This window comes from Mustelus asterias, chromosome 7, assembly GCF_964213995.1.
Source record: "Mustelus asterias chromosome 7, sMusAst1.hap1.1, whole genome shotgun sequence".
Classification (NCBI taxonomy): domain Eukaryota; kingdom Metazoa; phylum Chordata; class Chondrichthyes; order Carcharhiniformes; family Triakidae; genus Mustelus; species Mustelus asterias.
Genome location: NC_135807.1, coordinates 44,110,215 through 44,131,077, shown reverse-complemented (window position 1 = coordinate 44,131,077; position 20,863 = coordinate 44,110,215). Strand labels below are relative to the sequence as shown.

Sequence of the window (20,863 nt, the reverse complement as noted above, 5' to 3'; positions counted from 1 at the left end):
GTACATGGAGGCTCATGAATTAGTTCAATTACCATTTCAGTAAGCAATTCCTTCAGGTTAAGACCACAATTCCAGGGAAATTGGCCAGAGGAACACAGTAGTAGGACATTAGGTCCTTTGAAAATACTCCACCATTCTATATCATGGCTGACCATTTTGTAGTTTCATTTCCACTTTCCTGCCATCCTCCTCCCCAATGCACCCCCCCCTTCCATAATCCTTGATCTTTGTCTATCAACGATTTTATATTGTTGCTCTCAAACCATAAGCCAAAATTTTCCTACAATAGAACATCCAACTTTCTTTCCACATTTACTCCCCGAAAAATTGAAAATTTTAAAGAGTAGAAATGGTCAAGATGCTGCAATTTTGCAAAAAAATGAGACCAATTAATTTTGCACATGACATTATTGATATGGTCACCAACAATGATGCATGAATCTAAAATATTCAGGTGGTAAGATGTTATTAATAAGCATCGGCGCAATGTTGGCACACTCACCTCTGAACCAGAAAGTTGCGTGTTGAAATCATACTCCATGAAATTTGAACATGTAATCTAGGCTGGCTCATTATTGCATTACTGAAGGTGGATGCAAAGCTCTCAAAGGGGAGTTCTCCCAGTATCCTGGTTAACATTCATCCCTCAAGTCATGCTTCGAGTACACTGCCTCCATCACGTTTACCAAACAAGTGTAAAATCTCCAGAACCAACAGAGAGGAGCTATTACTTTGCGAATTCCATGTTAGTGCATTTGAATTATTTTGATTTTGAAGAGATTAGGCACATTCCTTTCCAGGCTCTCCCAGATCGAATTCAGCAAGGTTAACTATAGAATAAAAACTTTGATGCTGCTCCAAGCCTGAAAAGAGCAAACTCCACCCTCTCGATACAAGTGCAACATTTTCCATAATAGTCATCATTTACAGACAATTAATGCTGACTTAGATAATCTTGTGGACCCATACAACAGGAACTCTGAAGTTGCTCAAATGTGTATACATTACTTTGTCAAAATAGTTCGCAGTTTCATGATCACTTTCACACGACTTCGATAAAATTAGTATAACTAAGATTCCAAGAACAAAATTTTGTTAACAAAATGCAAAATAACATTGTTAAACGTACTATATAAAATGTCCTACGGTGCAACATAGGAAACAAAATATAGAACAAACTTTCAAACTGAGCTACAAAGGATATATTTGCAGGGTGACCAAAAGCTTGGTCAAGGATGCAAGTTTGAAACATACACCTTAAAATAGAATAGAACTTGAAAGGTTTAGGGAGTGAATTCTCAAGCTTACAGCTTTGACAGCTGAAGACATAGCCAACAGTAGTGAAAAGATTAAAATCCTAAAATTGCTCAATAATTCAGGATTAGAGGGGAACAGATAACTCAGTTGTGGGGCTGGAGGAGATTACAGATATAGTGACTGGCAGAGCAATGGTGGGATTTGAAAACAATTTTTTAAAAATTGAGATGCAGCTTAAACAGGAGCCAGTATGGGTCAGTGAGTTCAAGGGTGATGGGAGAAGGGGACAGGAGTTTTGGACGAGTTCAAGTTTATGGAGGATAGAATGTAGAGTGCAGTAGAATAATCAAGTATTCATCAGCTAATATGGGAGGCAGGAAGAGGCAGTCAGCAATTTAGTTAAAATGAGATTGAAGGAACAGTGGTAGTCTCAAGGACCTTAGTCTCTATTACATCATCCTTCATAGGAAAGAGCAAATGAAAACACTTGGCATGTAGATTTTAAATACATGTACTTCCTATATATTTTTTACACATGTAAAAATAACTTTACTGCTTCAGTAAAGGTCTTTGCAGTTTTCACAATTAGGTTATTGTGGTGGTAAAAGGAAGGGTGGCGTATCCAGGGTGACCATCAATGGCTGCATGAACTACCAACACTATTCCTAGGAAAAATATACATGGAAAAAAACCTATTCAGAACTGGAGACCACACCGCTATCAAGTGACTGAGATTGAATTTACACAAATTTGCATGCAACTACTGTACATTCCCTGCAGTTCGCAGGATAAATCATTTTGCTCTTGGGGAGACATTGCTGCAAATTCTATATTCTCTATTTGTGGAGACAATTTTAAAATCTCTGGATTATTTCTGTATTGCACTGTTTAAATAGACTATTTAGAAAATGGCATACTTTGCTGTGAAGGAGAACGTTTACAAGTCCATCCTACTCCAACTCATTGGTTGTCAGAGCACTCTGTGCATTCCAACCAGCATGTAGAAAGAAATCAATCAAGTGTGAAGGCCATATGTAATTTACTTTTCATAGTTTAGTTCAAAATGTCTGAAGATATGACCTTACTTGGCATAAATCAATTGCAATTTCTGAATAGTTAGATTTATAACTTTGCAAATAGTTGCATTTTAAGAAATTTCCATTTTGTCATGAAGTTAGGACTAAAAAAAAGACCATCAGGCCAATATACACTTGTTCCACTAATTAGTGGACATCTCAGCTTTACCACCATTTCTTCCTCTCTACTATTAACAAAAATCTCTCTTCAATCCCCCGAAGGCAATCAGATAAACCTTTTTCAGCCTGAAATCAGTCAGCCAATACAGAGATCACAAACCAGTGATTAAATTCTCCCAGCTAATTTAAGAGATAATCACGTCAAAATTGTGTCTTCATGAAAAACATGATTCTTATGTCCCAGGGAGCTAGCCTTACTTTATTGCTGAAAAAGAGAGGTTGTATCCAAAATGAAGGGTATGCATTAAAAAATCCTCAACAAGTAATCATAATTTATATTGGTAGAAAAAATTAAAATCCAATTGAAGGGTTTTTGGGAAATAAACTAAAAATATAAGCATTCGGTATTGCTTCCATCATTTCCCTAAAATTTCTGATCTTTAGCATCAATTTAATGAAATACAGTATCATGCCTTTTACCATCAAAACCACAAAAATTTAAGTTACTGTTGTGATGGAGATTTTAAAAGAACCTTGCATATCCTTCACTCTTCCTATGCTACGAAGCCAGGTATCCAATCTGGGTTCAATGAGAGTTGTAGAAGAGCAGCACCAGCATATCTAAAAAACAAAATGCCAGCTTGGCAAAACTACATTAATCAAAATCAGTTTGCCATAGACAATCAGAGCTCACAACCCTGCCAAATTCAGTCATGAAATGTGATGGATGATTAAGGAATTACTGGAAGGAGGAACCTCCATTTACAATCACAACCATGGCAGAGCCCAGCGTCCAAGTTCAAAAGACGACAAACACACTTTGAACAATCTATTGCCAGAACTGCCAGAGTCCATGATCCTGCTCAGTCTCCATCTGAGATATCCACCATCACAACTGTTAGCCTTCAGCTAATTCAATTCACTCCACGCACCATCAATAAATGGTTGAGTGTACTGGACACAACAAAAGCAAAGTGTCCTGATAACATTCCAGCTAGAGTGCTCAAGATCTGGACTTCAGGACTGGTCACACTCCTGGCTAAACTGTTCCAGCAATGACAACACCGATAGGTACCAGACACTGAAAATTGTCCATGTACAGCTTATGCATAAACGCAGGACAAATCCAGAGCTAATTTACTGTTCCATCAGACTACCCCAATAAACAAATCATGAAAGGATCAACAGAACTATCAGATGGGGCTAACACACCACCATTGCTCAAATGTTTCCACCAGCAATATTTGGCTCCAGACCTCATTACAACTTTGATCAATTTATGGAAGCAAGAGTTGAATTCCAGACGAGATCAGCATGAATGCCCTCACTTCAATGCAGCATTGACCAAGCACAACATCAAAGAGATCTAGCAGAGAGAAATTAACAGGATGGGTGGAGGGATCTCTCCAATAACTGGAGTTGTATCTAGCACAAAAGGAAGATGACTACTGGAGGCATAGATTATTTCAGTTCCAGGACTTGTCTGCAGGAGTTGCTCTCAAGTGTCTCGAATGTCACTTTCCCTCCATCATAAGGTCGGATTGTTCGCTGATAATTGCAGGCGCCATTTGTAATTCCACATAATGAAACGGCAGGTGACCAAGACAACATCAGGCTTGGGATGATAAGTAGCATGTAACTGTCACACAACCCAAGTGCCAGTCAGAAAGCATTCCCAAAAGAGACCCTAATCACATCTTGTTAACATTTAGCATTGTTACCACAGGGAGCACCCCACTATCCTTGTGGTCACCAATGACCAGAAACTTAAATCAGTATTTACTTTGCAGTCAAAGGCTTGGTATTCCAGAGTGAGTGGCTCACCTCCCAACTCTCCAAAGTCTCTCCAACACTTGTAAAGGTGCAAGTCAGAAATGTAATGAACACACTCCACTTTTCTGGATGGGTACAGCTGCAATGGCACTCATTACATAATTCAGAAGATTTAAATAATAAAAACAAAATACTGCAGATGCTGGAAATCTGAAATAGAAACACAAAACGCTGGATGAACCCAGCAGGTCTGGCAGCACTTGTGGGGAGAAACAGAGTTAAACAATCAGATCCAAATGATCCTTCTACAGGATCATTTAGATCTGAAATGTTAACTATTTTTCTCTACAGATGCGGTCAGACCTGCTGAGTTAGCTCAGCATTTTTTGTTCTTACCTCAAACAATTACTTGCTAAGCTACACAAGTGCCATGGTTCTGTCGACAGCACTGCCAAGACCAATAACCTTCACCACCTAAAATCAAGCAGATCTTGGGAACACAACCTCCAAGCTCGCCGCAAAGTTACACATGACCCTCACTTGGCCAGATATTATTATTGGTTGTTACCAAGTAAAAATATGGAACACTTTACATAATGCTGAGTATACATCACTCCAGCAACTTTAGTCCAACACCTTTTTCTCAAGGGAATCTAGAGATGAGTAATAAATGTGCGAGCCTTGCCAGCAGCACAGATCCCAAAGATTTTTTAAAAATTACTAGTCTCTATTTAAATTGTGAAGTTTGTCTTGTGTGATGGCATTTCCACCTCAAAGAATGTTCTCATGCCATTCATTCGCACTGCTTAGCAAACATATTGTCAACTGAAAATTAGGGAATACTTTTGTGTATTAATCTACACTAAGATAGATGGTTAAGCACTGATTATTCTGGCACCACCCGATAGTAAAATGAACCAATAGAAAAATATCTACACATTTTAATTCAATCAGGTTATATCTGAACTACCTTTACTGCATTTGAGCTAACAGTTGGTTTCCTGATGCTGGTTGTTACTGATCTTTCTCAAGAGTGAAGGGAATTGTAATCAGAGATAAAAAGACATTAATTTTGAAACTAGTTTTTACTGCTCGCGTCATGGAAAACTAAATAAAATCTGTTTTGAATCTGATATTCTGGCCTAGCAAAAAACGCTTTTAGGCTCACTTCACATCCATATAGATTGGTTTGAGAGATTAAACCATATTTAGTCCAGCTCTCAAATTAATTGCTTCAATGAAACCACGTATTCCCCAACCCCATCAAAAAACAGTGTACGTTAACTGTTCTATTTAAGGGTAATTTTGAAGCAGAAAGAAAAACTATACAGAATAAATCACAAACATCTTTAGTAATGTCTTCACAACTTTAAAAAATGGCTTTTAAGTACATTCTCATACATGACAAACCATTTTCTATTACAAAGAAAAATGCTTACTGTGTAACAACATCTGAACCATCAAACAACACAATGTTGGTTTCCAGTAAACACAAATGCAAAAGATATTTAAAAATTTAATTGAATGTTAACAGACCTACAAATGCAAAAATCAAATTTTGAGTATCATTCTTGACAAGGATTGAACTGGACAAATCTGGTACATTTAGCGAGAATGGCTTGGATCACATATGCATTCAAATATTTAGGTATGGAATTGGACTGAAACTCCAAAATCTTGAACAACTGTTTTAATTTCCTATGTTTTTAACAAATGGGAATATGTTACAAATTGTTTTTTCCTTGCCCTTCGGAGACATGAATGCGCTCATTTGAAGAGGCAGAACAAAATTCCACTCAGGTTTCAGCATAAGTTGTATCTTATTCAAAACCTGTATTGTCATTTTAAGAAAGTGTTCCTTTAGTTATCACTTACATAATGGGTGAAAAAATTTTGAATTTTGAAATATTTTTAGATTATTTAGCTTTTCTGCAGTCTAATGCTTCAAATTATTAACCTGGGCTGGTTTTTTGCTTACTAAAACAATGCTACATTACCAAGTCTATTTTTGCTTGTCGGGATCATGTGTACACTTCCATTGTGCATCTCACTATGCTCAGCACAAGTCTCTCATCACCTTTACTTGCTTTAAATTGGAATCAGGATAAATGAAAAAAAAATGGTTTAAAAAGTTACACAATTATTATACAGGATATTGAGCATTTAAAAGGTTTCACTCAATCCTTTTACAGTGAAAAATAAAATTGATGCAGAACTTCTGCATGCTGAAGTTCACTATTCAAGCTTACTTTCAACCATCTAGACTGTGACAGCATTTAACTTTCAAATCCCATCAAAAGCAAGAAACTAAACAAAGTTAGAATGTAGTCTTCTAAACAATATCAATCGAGTCAAGACAAAATATAATATTTACTCAAAGCAGTAAACTAGAGCCAACTATTTTCTGGCAACACAAGACAAAAACAATTTCAACAGGAATCATGTTTGCCTGAAAAGTTACAAGCGACGACAACTCAATTAAGTTATTTATTCAGTTCAGTGGAACCAGTGGTCAGACAGCAACTGTCTTTTACTTCAAAGAACCTAATATTGATTTGTGTAAAAACTAAAATGCAGGTTCCACTGTGCTTATAGCAAGCTTAGTTTGACATTCCTTTTTCCAATTGGTTTCTCATTCAGTTCACGAACAGCAGCCATTGCTTCATCGACTGTTTCAAATGTAATTACCGCGTCGCCTGCAGGTAACCCCTTCTCATTGTACCGTACAGTGACAGACTCCGGAATAACACGATAGCCATAGAAGAAGTCCAGTATTTCATCAACAGAGAATTTGAAAGGCAGATTGCAAGCCTTCACAACAGCCGTGCCATTGGATATTCCCATATGACGTTGATACCCTGAATCAAATTGAGATCCAAATCCCCCTCCACTGTGGCTGCCAAAACTGCTGCTTCCAGTGTTAAAACCTCCATAAAGTCCTTCTTCTTGGCCATACCTTGGTCCTTGCATAGACGATACAGAACCCATATTACCAGAAGATTCAAAGAAATGCATATCATGAGATAATGAATGATCACCATCCCTACCATATGAACCAAAGTAATCACTCTCCTTTTGACCTTTGGTTTTTTCATGCACAGAACCGACACCAAGTTCAAGCACCTCGTCTGAAGTAACCAGTTTTAGTACAACTTCTCGTCCTCCAAGCCTTTTACCACATAAGTGCTCAGCCTTTAGTACTTCATCTTCAGACTTGAACTTGACCAGGGCCTCCCCTAGTCCAAGTCCATTACTATCAACAAGTATTTGGATCCCATGATCTGCCACACCAAATTCTTCAAAGAATTTATAGACCTCAGGTTTGGAGATATCAAATGGCAGATTACAAACATGAATATACAATCTTGAGTGCGTTCCATCTCTGGACTGGTATTCTTTTTCTTCAATTCTGTAAGTAGATTTTTCTTTTGATTTTTGCTTCTTAAGAGTGTAAACCAAGTCTAACATGGCTCTTTTAGAAATAGGGTACAGATAAACTGGACGGTTCGCAATGCATTTCTTATGGTATCTCAGAGCTTTACGCTGTTCAGCACTGCTTTTAAACTTCACAAAACCCTCCTTAGCAAGTCTACCATGGGCGTCATATACAAGATAAATCTGGTCACCTGTTACGTTCAGTTCATCAAAGAAACTTCGTACCTCTTTTTTTGAGATGCCATGGGGTACATTTTTCAACCGAACCCAATAATCTTGATCATGAGGTGAACAAGATCGTGACCTGTGCCTTCGAGGTGATCTTGATCGAGTTCGAGAATGGAAATGTTTCTCTTCATGAGGCGGGGAACGACCTCTATTATCTCTATTTAGATCTGAATGCCTATCTTCCATGAACAAATCGGTGCCCCCGGAAATCCATTCAAGCTCAGTGGCTCGATACACCTCTACAAATCTCTGCCCCATGTATTTTTTGTGACGCTTCAGTCCTTCAGCAGCATCCCAAGGACTGGCAAACCGTACAAAACCCACTCCATTATTCAGACCCCGATAATCCTTTTTCAGATGAACTGCTTCAACTTGTAAACCATGGAAAAATTCTCTTACTTGCAGCTCTCTTGCAGAATATGGCATACCATGCAACCGCAAGTAAACATCATCGGAATTAAAAGCTCCTTGTTCTCTCCTTTGATTGTTGTAAACTGAATTGTCAAAGGGATCCATTGCCCCAGAGCCATTAAATTTGTCCAAATTATCACTCATTGCTCTAGAGGGCATTCCAAATAATGCAGACATGGAGGAAGGAGTACCTGGAATGTTCTGTGGCGAAGCTAAAGCCATTGTGGACATAGTACCACTCATCATGGGATCCATGCGAGAGCCATAGTTGTTCATATCAGAACTTCCAGCTTCACTGGGATGAAATACATCCCTATTAATTCCATGTTGCATAGCCGCAACTAAGTTTTCAGCTAGGGCAGAAGATATGTTACCTAACCCACCTGTGCCAGAGTTATTGAATCCCGGCCTTTTATAACTGGATGCGTCTCCACTGGAGCGTGTGTATCTCTTACGACTCATCTCAATTGTACTCTGCATTTCATTTCTGCTACTTAGCGTTAGCTTGGTTCTGCTCCCTTTAAGAAATTCACCCGATCTCAGGAAAGCAAGCCGTGCATCTTCATCTGTAGCAAATACAATGAATGCCTCTCCCAGTTCACCACCAATTATATGCACCCCTCCATCAGGAATGGTTAATCTAGAGAAGAAGTGACGAATATCCAAGGTTCCTGCAGAAGCTGGGAGCCCCTGCAAGCGGATGACCACAGCCATGCTGAGCTCTACCAATAGTAAAAGTTACCTGCAGGCAAGAAAGGCACACAGGATGACGTCAAATTATGTCAAAAAGGTTCTGGATACTGCATTAACTTCCAAATTATACAAATAGCTCAGAAATGCTGATTTTTAGAATAAAAGATTCTTTTTACTTGACACAAACTTTGTTTTACATTGATCTTTGCTTCAAAAATATAACCATCAAATCGCAAAAACTCCCAATTCATGAACCACCACCAAATGCACTGGACTTGCTTTTGAATACGTCTTTCACATCACAAGTTCTCCACAAGGACTGAAATGACTGAAAATGTGCTTCATGTGAAAAATACATATTGTGACGATACTGTGCCTTTAAGTAGTGTAATTTAATCATGTTTCTCTGCAGGATGTTTCTAGCAGTCCCTGGCATTTTATCGGAGCCGTGTTGTCTACAACCAGTATCCTCTATTGTTACTGAAGCAGTATAATGGATACCATGTTTGTTTTAATCTGAACTAATGCAGTGTCCTGTTGTGTCCCCTGGGGATTGCAGAGTAGAGCTTGATTAGGATGATTGACAGGTCAGGTCATATGACTGGGGACAGCTAGGCTTTCACAGAGAATGCCAGCTTAGCTGCGGTTTCAGATGCTGTTTAGAGTTGGAGAGAGCAGTGTCTCTTTATTCCCCTCTCTGGAGTTGGAGATTCTGCTGTCTAAGCGTTGCTGTTTTAGAAGCTGCAGAAAGAGGGGTATCTTTTTCTGTCTCAGAAGGGTGAAGATTGGAAGCTGCTAGAGACTAAGTTCACTTCTCTGTTTTGCTGTCTTGAGGATATATCCTTCTCTGAAAACTGCTGTTTGGATTTCTGTCCACATGTTAAAAAGATGAAAATCTAGTATCACATGAGCATACTTGTTTTAGTGTTAATTCATTCTGAAGAAGAGCGTTTGTCTATGGGGTATTGCTTTAAATTGGAACAACAGTGACAGCTAGCCATTAAGAATTATACTGTGCCATGTTTAAGTCTTGTAATTGGTAAAGGTTATGCTAATTATTTTTTGTTATATTCTAACCGTGTTCTTAAATAATCTTTGTTTGATAAAAGCTCCCAAGTAGGTCACTTAAATCATACTTTGAGTGAAACACCTTATGCTCACCAATGCAAATGTAAAACTTAAGGTCTTGACTGACTTCACAAAACACCTTGGAGTTTCTGGCCTGGGCCTTAACAATTGAGGGCTATTTGTTGGATTAAAATCTATATTCCTTGTTTGGTTTAGAATTATTGGACTCAAAGAAATTGAGTGGTGAATATATTTGTGTTTTCTTTTCAGATGCTGCATTTGGTTTAAATAGGGAGTGTGTTGTGGAATAATGGCTCTCAGTGGCTAAATATTTCCTGGGTGTGGAGGAAGGTCACTCAGGGTGGTTTATACAAGGTGGGTAAAGCAAAACTTTTGGAATTGAAAAACAAGCTGCAGTTGACATTGCCTGAAGGGGGGAGGAGGGTGGAGATAATTGTGGTGAAAGCCCAGCATTTACGATTGCCAGAAACAGAATCGGAATCATTAGATATGGGTAGAATTCAATTACAAATTAAAGATGGTTTGAACTAGAAGCAAAAGAAAGAGTAGCAAAAGCAAAAGAGGGGGAGGCAACTACAGCAGAAAAAAATCAACAAACAAGTAAAAGAATTGAAACTGCTTGAATTACAGGCAAGGGTAAAAAAGAAAGAACAGCCCTGGCGGTGTAAAAAGAAAAAAAAAAGAATTTGAACTTCGGAAATTGGCACTGAAAAGTGAATGTCAATTTAAAATGGTGGAGATAAAAGTATAGTCCAGGAGTGGATATGGATGAGGATAGTGAGGAAGAGTAAACTCATCGTAGTCAAAGTCCTGCCAGGGTTCTGTTTAAATACGTGCATGCGTTGCCAAGGTTTGATGAGAAGGATGTAGAAGCCTTCTTCATTTCATTTGAAAAAGTAGCTAAGCAAATGAAGTGGCCAGACCATGTGGGTATTGTTGTTTGTAGGTAGAGCTAGTGGTGTTTGCGTCACTATCAGAGGAGGTATCTAGGGATTATGATGAGGTGAAAAAAGCCATCTTAAGTACATATGAACTAGTGCCAGAAGCCTACAGCCAGCGACTTAGAAATCTAAGGAAAGAACTTGGTCAAACGTACAGAGCATTTGAAAGGATCAAACAGTAATTTTGATAGCTGGGTAAAGTCTTGAAAAAAAAAGACCAGACGTATGATGCTCTTAAAGAAAGTTATTTTGGAAGAGTTTAAAAATACACTTCCTGAAGTAATGAGAACTCATATGGAAGAGCAGAAGATTAAAACTGCGAGGTTAGCAGCAGAAATGGCAGACGATTATAAATTAGTTCATAAATCAAGTTGGGTTTCCGACATCAGTTTCAGCCTGCGAGGGATAGAAACTGAGGAAACGAGAAATCCTTAGGTGGTAAAGGAGATCTCGTGGGAGATAATAAAGACAGTGTACCTCAGGTAAAAAAGGAAACACGAGGGTGGAAGAGAGATAAAAAGCCTCAAATGTTTTCACTGTAATAAAATAGGACACAAAGTTGCAGTGTTGGTGGTTTAAGAAAAGCACTGGGAAGAGAGATGTGGTAAAACAGGATAAGCCAGTGGGGTTTGTTAAAATGGTAAAGGAAAGCCCAGTTGAAGCTAAAGAGATGCAAAAGAATGTACAGTGTGGTAGTTGAGAAGGAAATGTTAAATTTCTTTAAAGAACTTATTTGTGTGGGTAAAGTTTATTCATGTCCACCAGGACGAATAGGAAATAAGTTAAAATTTTGAGATACAGGGGCAAGTCAATCTTTGATGGGGAGAGAGTTACGCAGTTTGGAAGTATTGCCAGAGGTGGTGGTAATACGTGGCATTCGGGGTGAGAAGAGTAGTGTTCCATTACATAAAGTGAGAGTGAAGAGACCAGTGGAAAGTGGTAGGAGTAAGAGAAATTATTTTGTCCAGGGACACAGTTTATCTTGGGTAATGATGTAGCTGGATCACAGGTGGGAGTGATGCCTAATGTGGTTGAAAAGCCAGTGGAAAAATCAAACAACTGAGTTGTTGAAGGACATGTATCCTAGGATTTTTCCTGATTGTGTGGGAACAAGGTCACAAAGTCACAGGTTAAGACAAGAGGAGAAAACAGAGTGAAGATAAGGAAGTTGTAGTTCAATTGCCAGAAACCATGTTTGATCAAATAGTTAAAAGAGCGCAAGAACAGGTGAAGGATGAAGTGGATATTTTGAGTTCAGGAAAGCTGACAGAATTACAACAGAAAGATACAGAAATAAAACAGTTGTATCAGAAGGCATACACAGAAAAAGAATGAGTGCACACCAGAATGTTATCTTAAAAATGATATCTTAATGAGCAAATTAAGACTGTTACATATTCAGGCAGATGAAAAATAGGCAGAAGCTTATCAAGTGGTATTACAGGGGTTATAGAAAGGAGGTGTTGCAGATAGCATGAGATACCCGGAGGAGGTCATTTGGGAGTAAGGAAAACTAAAGCTAAAATACAAGAACATTTCCCTTGGCCTGGACTGCATAAGGATGTGGTTGAATTTTGCCAAACATGTCACATGTTAGTTAATAGGGAAAACTCAAGCAGTGATAAGATCAGCACCCTTAATACACATTCCAGCATTTGAGAAATGTTTAATATGGGTCTTAATTGATTGCATAGGACCCCTCCCCAAAACAAAGTGGGAATCAATATTTATTGACCATAATGGATACACTTACTAGATTTCCAGAGGCCATTCCATTGCACAATATTACAGCTAAAAGGATTGTAGAGAATTTACTTAATTTTTTTTCACTAGACACGGACTACCCACAAAAATACAATCAGATCAAGGATCAAATTTTATATCATGGTTATTCAGGGAGGTTATGGGTAGCTTAGGAGTAAAACAATTTAAATTAACTGCATACCACCCAAAATCGCAGGAAGCATTAGAGTGGCAGCATCAAACGTTAAAGACTATGTTGAAGGCTTTCTGTTAAGACTATAAGAGGATTGGAATAAAGGAATTCCATTTGTACTTTTTGCAATTAGTGATGCACTTAATGAATCAACTCAAGTCAATCCATGTGAATTTATTTTTGGCCATGAAGAGGACCACTTAAATTGAAGAGAAATTTGAGAGTCAGCGTTGAGACGGCGTTATTGAGCTATGTGTCAAGTTTCAGGGTAAGACTGAATAGAGCAGGTGAGTTGGCTAGACAACACTTAAAAGTGGGACAGCATGTGGCGAAACAGGAAGTGGATAAGAAATTAAAAATTTGTAGTTTTTCTAGTGGTGATAAAGTATTAGTATCACTACCAGTGGTAGGTGAACCTTTAAAAGGTTTAGTGAGTCTTATCAAATTGAAAGGGAATTGAGTGAGGTGAATTATTTGTAAAGAACGCCAGATACAAAGAAAACTGTGTCACGTGACTATGCTTAAAAGGCATTTTGATAGGGAAGGAAAGCAGAAGCAGGATGTGTTAGTGGTTACAACTCAAGTGAGGAACCAAATCCAGATGATTCGGAATTTGAAATTCCTCAAATTAACTTGGATGCTGAAGACGTTCAGAAATTGGAATAAATTGTGTTACTTTCTGGAGGAAAATCAAAATGACCTGAGTTATTAAAATCACAAGGAGAGATATAAATGGGGAAGTACTAAAATAGTTATGCATGATGTAGCTGTAGGAAATGCCGTTCCAATTAAGCAACATCCTTATAATCTTAACCCTCTTAACATTGGCACAGGTTTAAAATGAGAATGAAAGCATGCTTATAATTGACAATTGAAGTGAGTTGCAGTGAGTAGAGCTCACCTAAAGTGATGGTACCAAAACCAGATGGTACCCGACATTTGTGTGAGAATTAAAGAAAGTTAATTGCAGTTATAAAACCAGATTTGTATCCTATTTCTCAGTTGGAGGTCTGCAGTGAGAAGGTGGGACAGGCGACTTTTATCTCCAAACTTGACTTATTCAGGTATACTGGCAGGTATCTTTATCTGAAAAAATGAAGATTTCAGCTTTCTTGACACCAGTTGGTTTGTACCAGTTGAAAGTCACGCCATTTGGAATGAAAAATGCCCCAGCCACATTTCAAAGATGAACCAACAAGGTTATTTCAGGATTACCCAATTGTGTGGTGTATATAGACGATCTGGTAATTTTTAGTCAGATATGGAAAGAACACTTGAGGCTTGCTTGATCGACTTCAGGAAACGGGCTTGGTGGTAAACCTGGCTAAGAGCGAGTTTGGAAAAGTTCAAATGACTTTCCTCGGCTATACAATTGGACATGGACAGATGGCCCCACGGGATGTGAAAACAAGGTTATTGGGGAATTCCCAATACTGTCAACAAGAAGGGAAATACTGAGATTTCTGCCTCCCCCCCCTTCCCCAGAGTGTTTTTTTTAAAAACAGGAAATTTGTGTCAGATTTCAGTAGTGTTGTTGCTCCACTGACTGACCTGAAGAAGCATAGTAAATTTCAGTTGACCGTGGAACGTCAGCAGGGATTTGACATTCTGAAAGCTGTGTTAACCACTTCCTGTGTTGGCCATATCAAATCTCACAAAACCATTTAAGGTGCCATTGATGCGAGTTGGTGTTGGTGCTGTACTATTGCAAGATGACGACAAGAGGATAGAACGGCCTATTGGTTATTTCCCAAAAAGCTGAGTGGTCATAAGAAATATTTAACCATTAAGAGACCTCGAGTTTGATGCTGGCATTGCAACATTTTAACATTTATGTTGCAGTATTTCATCTGAGACAATTGTGTACACTGATCAGAATCCATTCACATTTTTGGAAAAAATTAATAAAAATACAAGAATGCTTAGATGGAGTTTACAATTATAGCCATTTAATTTGGAAATTATACATGTGGCAGGAAGAGAATATGGTTGCCGATGCTTTGTCATGAATTTGATAAAGGATGAAGGAATGTTCCGACAGTGGAAGACAAGGACTGAAATGGACTATACTACTGTTATGTTTGCATGTTTTGATTTTATATATAGAGTACCAAATGCAGAACTAAAAGCTTTTGTAAAATGAAGCAATCTTTTGACTATTGATGTCTCTCTTTTTTTTAAGCAGGGAGGTGGGATGATACTGTGCCGTTAAGTGTCATTTAATTATGCTTCTATGCCAGGATGTTTCCACCAGTCCCTGGCATTTTATTGGAGCTGTTTTGTGTATAACCAGTAACCTCTATTGTTACTAAAGTAGTATAACTGATAACATGTTTGCTTCAATCTGAACTAATGCAATGTTCTGTTATTTTAGTGCTCCCGGGGATTGCAGCCATGATGTGAAGATGCCGGCATTGAACTAGGGTCGGCACAGTAAGGAGTCTCACAACACCAGGTTCACTCACCCGATTCAGGAGCAGCGCTCCAAAAGCTCATGATTCCAAATAAACATGTTGGACTTTAACCTGGTGTTGTGAGACTTCTCACTGGAGATTGCAGAATAGAACTTAATTGGGATAATTGACAGGTCAGGTCATATGATTGGGAACAGCTAGGCTTTCAGAGAATACCAGCTTGGTATTTGTTTTTGGAGTTGGAGAGCAGCAGCATCTCTTTACTCCCCTCTCTTGAGTTGGAGATTCTGCTGTCTTAGTGTTCTGTTTTGGAAGCTGCAGAGGTATCCTTTTCTGTTTCAGATGTGTGAAGACTGGAAGCTGCTAGAGACTAGGTTCACCTCTCTGTTTTGCTGCCTTGAGGATATATTCTCCTCTGAAAACTGTTGTTTGGATTTCTGTCCATAGATGTTAAAAAGCTGGAAATCTAATATCATGTGAGCGTATTTGTTTTAGGGCAAACTAATTCTGAAGGAGGGTGCATGTCTATGGGATGTTGCTCTTAATTGGAATAATTCTTAACAGAGCTGTTAAGAATTATACTGTCATGTTTAAGTCATGTAATTGGTAAAAGTTATGCTAATACTTTATTATATTCTAATTGTGTTCTTAAATAATTTTGTTTGATAGAGGTTTCCCAGTGGCTCACTTGAATCATACCTGGAATGACACACTTTATGCTCACCAATGCCAAAATCAAATGCAAAGCTTAGGGTCTAGGCTAACTTCACAAAACACCTTGGAGTTTCTGGCCTGGGCCTTTACAATATGAAATATTACAATTCAGCAGTCGCACTTCAGTGGAATGCACTTCACCCTGAAATAATGTGACTGATCAAAGTTCTAATGGTATCATTTGCACACACCCTTCTGTCCAGCTAAGTGCAGCTTACTAATTACTACATTTTTTGTCCTCCAAACAGGTACATAAAAAAAGACCTAGGGTTTAAACCTCTACTTAAATTAGCCAAAAACAAAAATTACTTTAATTTCCCAAATGTAATCTAGGCCCTCCGTGCAGAATCCATCACACATTTTCTCCCATACTGTAGCGCCCAGACCTACCAATTAACTTCACACTAGTGGTGGGCAAATTCTACTTCTGTACACACAGAAAACAATCTCAAGTTAGTAACTTTTTTTTTCTCTTCAAGAATTCCTCAACTCTGTGAAACAAACAACTCTATGTAAAACACCACCACCATTAAAATCCACGACTATGCCATTTTCAAAATAATTCCATGCATTGAGAAATTCACGTACTGCACGTGATTCAGCAGCCGTCTTGTGAAACTAAGCATTAGATATAATGGATGGCTCTTTCAAGTAGATCACAATATTAATGTTTTTGTAAAATATCAGATACTGTAGACTGGATTCGGGGCGGCACAGTGGTTAGCACCACTGCCCCACAGCGCCAGGGACCCGGGTTCGATTCTGGCCTCGGGTCACTGTCTGTGTGGAGTTTGCACGTTCTCCCCGTGTCTGCGTGGGTTTCCTCCCACAGTCCAAAGATGTGCGGGTTAGATTGATTGGCCATGTTAAATTGCCCCTTAGTGTCAGGGGAGCTAGCAGGACAAATAAGTGGGTTTATGGAGCTAGGGCCTGGGTGAGATTGTGATCAGTAGACTTGATGGGCCAAATGGCCTCCTTCTGCACTGTAGGGATTCTATAATTCGGAGTTCATTTGACAACATAGAATTTGCATTTCACACATCCAGAATAGTTGCTTAATTTTTGAATTACCAAATTTTGATCCTTTTGAAGTAACTATCCTTAGGTTTAAGACTTTAGATGATTATTTGCTCCAAAAGTAAACAAATGGGAAGTGAAATTTTTCTGTGCAATATTTTAAATTAACTCTAAATGGACCATGCAGTCCTTCACCTGCTCAGATAACAGATTTCTGATCTAGAGACTGTAGAGTTGTAAAATTACAATGATGGGCAACAGGTATAATGTGCACAGGTTTCTAAAATAAAGTATGACAAAGAGCTGATAATACTTTAATTTCAATTGCATCAGTATCCTAAACTCAACGCACTTTGTGACGATAGTAGTGCAATTGATATGGATATATTGTTTTTAAGGGGTATAGATAAAAATTCAGCACTATTCTAGTCAGTATGTATAGAAGGAATGTAGCCCAGATGCTGGGAGAGCAGGATACTTACTCATTTTAGCCATGTTGTGCATACTTAGGATAGAGGTAGTGGATTTTTGTTCAGAGATGGAAATTTCCCCTATGGTTTTTGATTAGGCTGATTGAAAGGGTCATGAATTCAATCAGGTGCCAATGTGGTGATGGGAGGAGAGAACGAAGCACGGTGGCACAATGGTTAGTACTGCTGCCTCACAGCACTAGGGACCCGAGTTTGATTCCCAGCTTGAGTCACTGTGCGGAATCTGCATATTCTCTTGTCTGTGGGTTTCCTCTAAGTGCTCCAGTTTCCCCTCAGTCCAAAGATGTGCAGGTTAGGTGCATTGGCCATGCTAAATTCTCCCTCAGTGTACCTGAACAGGCACCAGTGTGGCGACTGGGGGATTTTCACAGTAATTTCATTGCAGTGGTAATGTAACCCTACTTGTGACACTAATAAATAAACTTTAAACTTAAGCTGTTGCAGGTGGAGATCTGCTAAAGCATGTGCAGGCTGTTCCTGTAAACACTCTCTCCACAAAATCTCTCTGAAAGCTTCAAGAATGTTAATGCAATTTATAGCAACTATCCCATGGTTTGCTAACTATTTATTTGAAAGTGGTTTTGTTCTTTGCATGATTGGGGCTTATTTGGAACTGGAACAATCATAAGCTAGGAAGAAAAATTGCTTCCTTTCATTTTTAAATATTCTTAACTGTTGATGGTGAAGCGGCTTAATTTGTTAGAATTATATTTAAACTGTTATTAAATGAAGTTTGTTTTACTATAAAAAGATACATACTTTATCAGCAGAATCAATCCTGGAGAGAAATATCCTATCCTCACATTTATGCCAAAATAAATGTTGGGGGTCTAGTCTGCCTTCCTAATATAACTTGGGCTTCTGGTCCAGTACCTTAACAACTTTGACAGAATTCTTGTTTACTCCTATGGATTGAATTAAAGAGCAACTCAGCAATTTCAAGAACCTAAAAGGTCAGATTCACCAAAGCTTTTGGCAAATATGTCAATTCAACATAGAACAAAAAGTCAAAAATGCTACTCAAGACGAAGTTAAATTCTAGCCCTGCACTCCATATCTAGATACTTGGTGCAGGAGAAATTGCCTAAGTAAATTTGGAAAACAATGAAACTGCATATTTACTAATTATTGTCTTATTATAATCAAGAAACTGCATTAATACAAATTGTGATGCATGGAAAATGCAAGTGCTCTATAGTTGGGTATTCACAATAAGAGTTCCGACCCATACACAGTCACTGGCAAATCTATAAGTTGTTTTTTTTTCATTCACCAATCTGGCTCAGCAATCACTTTTTCATAACATCTGCATTAAAAGAAATTCAAGTGCCATTGGAGGGGTTACAAAACAACAAGGTTAATGCTTTATCCCAATTAAGAGATTCAATTGTCTGGACAACACTTACCTGTAAAAAATAATTTCTTTTTAAGAATCTGAAGACACCTGGGACAAATTCGCAAATTCTTTTGCACTCTATAGACTGCAAAAAAAATTCAACAAGGTCAAACCCATAACAAATGTAATTAAAACCAAGCTAATGTTGGGATCATCAAGCAAAGAATTTCAACTAGCTGATATCAAATCCATTTTATATAAATTAGCTTTTAAATAGTGCTGATGTTTGATATGTTCACTCATTCCACACCCAAAGCACGAAAAATCCAATTAACTGAACACATTTAGTAGAATTTATGTTTCGAATGTTTTTACAAACTTTGATGTGCATCCAAAATTTTTAGACCGTTTTTTGAGAAGAAAAAACTTCCGTTCAGGGGAGCACAGCTTCGTCAAAGTGTTGCCCGAAATATTGTTCTGGATGTGGGAAAACGAAATGTTAAGCCCACGGTTCTGCTTGTCTAAACATAATTCTGCAAATTAAATTGAAAAACTCAAACGTTAGAGCAGAAACTAAATACAAGCAAAACTCGGATAGAAACATTCAACCTACAATTTTATAGGGCAGTTAAATGTGGTAAAACTTCCCCAAGAGCTCCACTGTAGTGTTATCAAATAAAACTATATAAAACATATAGCCAGTTGATAACTTTAGTATGACAAATGACAAAAAGCTTTCTCAAACATCTAGGTTTTAAAAAGTCGCTTTGTAGGAGGGGATTTAGATGAACACCGTGGGAAGCAATGGACCAAAAAAAATGAAGTTGAAGCCATTCGTTAGTTTAACAATTCAAAATCCTGCACTCGGTCATTTATTTTGGCTATTGATGGTTTACATGATTTAAATCAACACGCGATGGCGCCTCTTCCTCTGAAAGAGAACTTCAGTTTCAAACACACACATTTGCATAGAGAACCCGCAAAAACCACACACTAGCAGCTTGAGTGATTGGTTATATAATTAACACTTTCAACTATCGTATAGGTAACTGATCAAACTTAACACTGCCTGAGAGAGGAACCTATGGCTCAAACTATCCCTGATGTAAAATACGATTCGCTTTCGCTGTTGTTTTTTCCTGCCCGTCAAATCTGAAGGACTTTCTTTTTTCCCCCCCCAAATGCAGATCAGGTTTGCTGAAGCAACAGGATAAAAGAGGCCAAATCCAGCTCCTTTTGTTGGGGGGGGGGGGGGGGGGGGGAGAGATCCTCTCAGGGTGTTTGAAAATGGGGCTGCAAGTGTCTCCTCCTCACCCCCCCGAACAACACAGTGGGGCTAGAATGGGAAAGCGGGGGTCACTACGGTAACTGGGCTGCAGTTAAAAATCCCCTACCCCGGCCGGCGGCCTCCACCATGAGACCGGCCTCCCATCCAGAGGACTAAGGGCGGCGGCCACCACCAGGAGAAGGGGAAATGGACACCGAGTCCCCCCTCCCCTCAGCAAAACCCACACCGTGGTTTCACGGACTCGGCCTCGATACCCGCCGCACGGAAAGAGAGGGAGGGGAGGCAGAAGCGAGTCCATACCCAACCGGCCGCCCCCTTTTCTTCTCCTTTCTCTCTCCTCCAGTTCTCTCTCCGTCACCGACACGATGGCGCTTCCGCAGCGTGTGTGTGGGGGTAGGGGGATAGAGAGAGAGGTAGGTCCTGTCAGCTCTGTACTTGTCACACTCGGATAATAAATCATAATCATCCCGATTCAAGACCGGGGATGACCTTCCAGCGCCTTCATCCCTCTCTAACGCGGTTTCAGCATCGATGTTGATTTTTTTTTGTTTTAAAAATGGCCTGGTTTGAATCGGCGGTGGGTTTTTTTTCGCAGTTTTAATGAGGGGAGTGAGGGTGAAGCTGCCAGGACCTGCCGGCTGTCC

The 20,863-nt window shown here is 38.9% G+C and overlaps 1 protein-coding gene across 3 annotated transcripts; it reads right to left on the bottom strand.

Moving 5' to 3' along the window:
- Nucleotides 1-5,013: 5,013 nt before the first annotated feature.
- Nucleotides 5,014-20,820, bottom strand: LOC144495682 (RNA-binding protein 12-like). 3 transcript variants are annotated; one of them, XM_078215989.1, is made up of 3 exons: nucleotides 20,520-20,820; nucleotides 19,002-19,076; nucleotides 5,014-9,042 (listed from the first exon to the last, which is right to left on the bottom strand). In XM_078215989.1, exon 3 carries the CDS (start codon nucleotides 9,012-9,014, stop codon nucleotides 6,816-6,818), a length of 2,199 nt encoding a protein of 732 aa, XP_078072115.1. In that variant the 5' UTR covers nucleotides 9,015-9,042; nucleotides 19,002-19,076; nucleotides 20,520-20,820; the 3' UTR covers nucleotides 5,014-6,815. The 3 variants fall into 3 exon arrangements, with proteins under 3 accessions (XP_078072115.1, XP_078072118.1, XP_078072117.1); XM_078215992.1 differs by having other exon boundaries at nucleotides 19,002-19,069; nucleotides 20,520-20,765; XM_078215991.1 differs by lacking the exon at nucleotides 20,520-20,820 and having other exon boundaries at nucleotides 19,002-20,511.
- Nucleotides 20,821-20,863: the final 43 nt, after the last annotated feature.

What these genes read in the sequence shown, in the direction of transcription:
- LOC144495682 (XM_078215989.1), bottom strand. Translation starts at nt 9,014, where the DNA reads ATGGCTGTGGTCATCCGCTTGCAGGGGCTCCCAGCTTCTGCAGGAACC.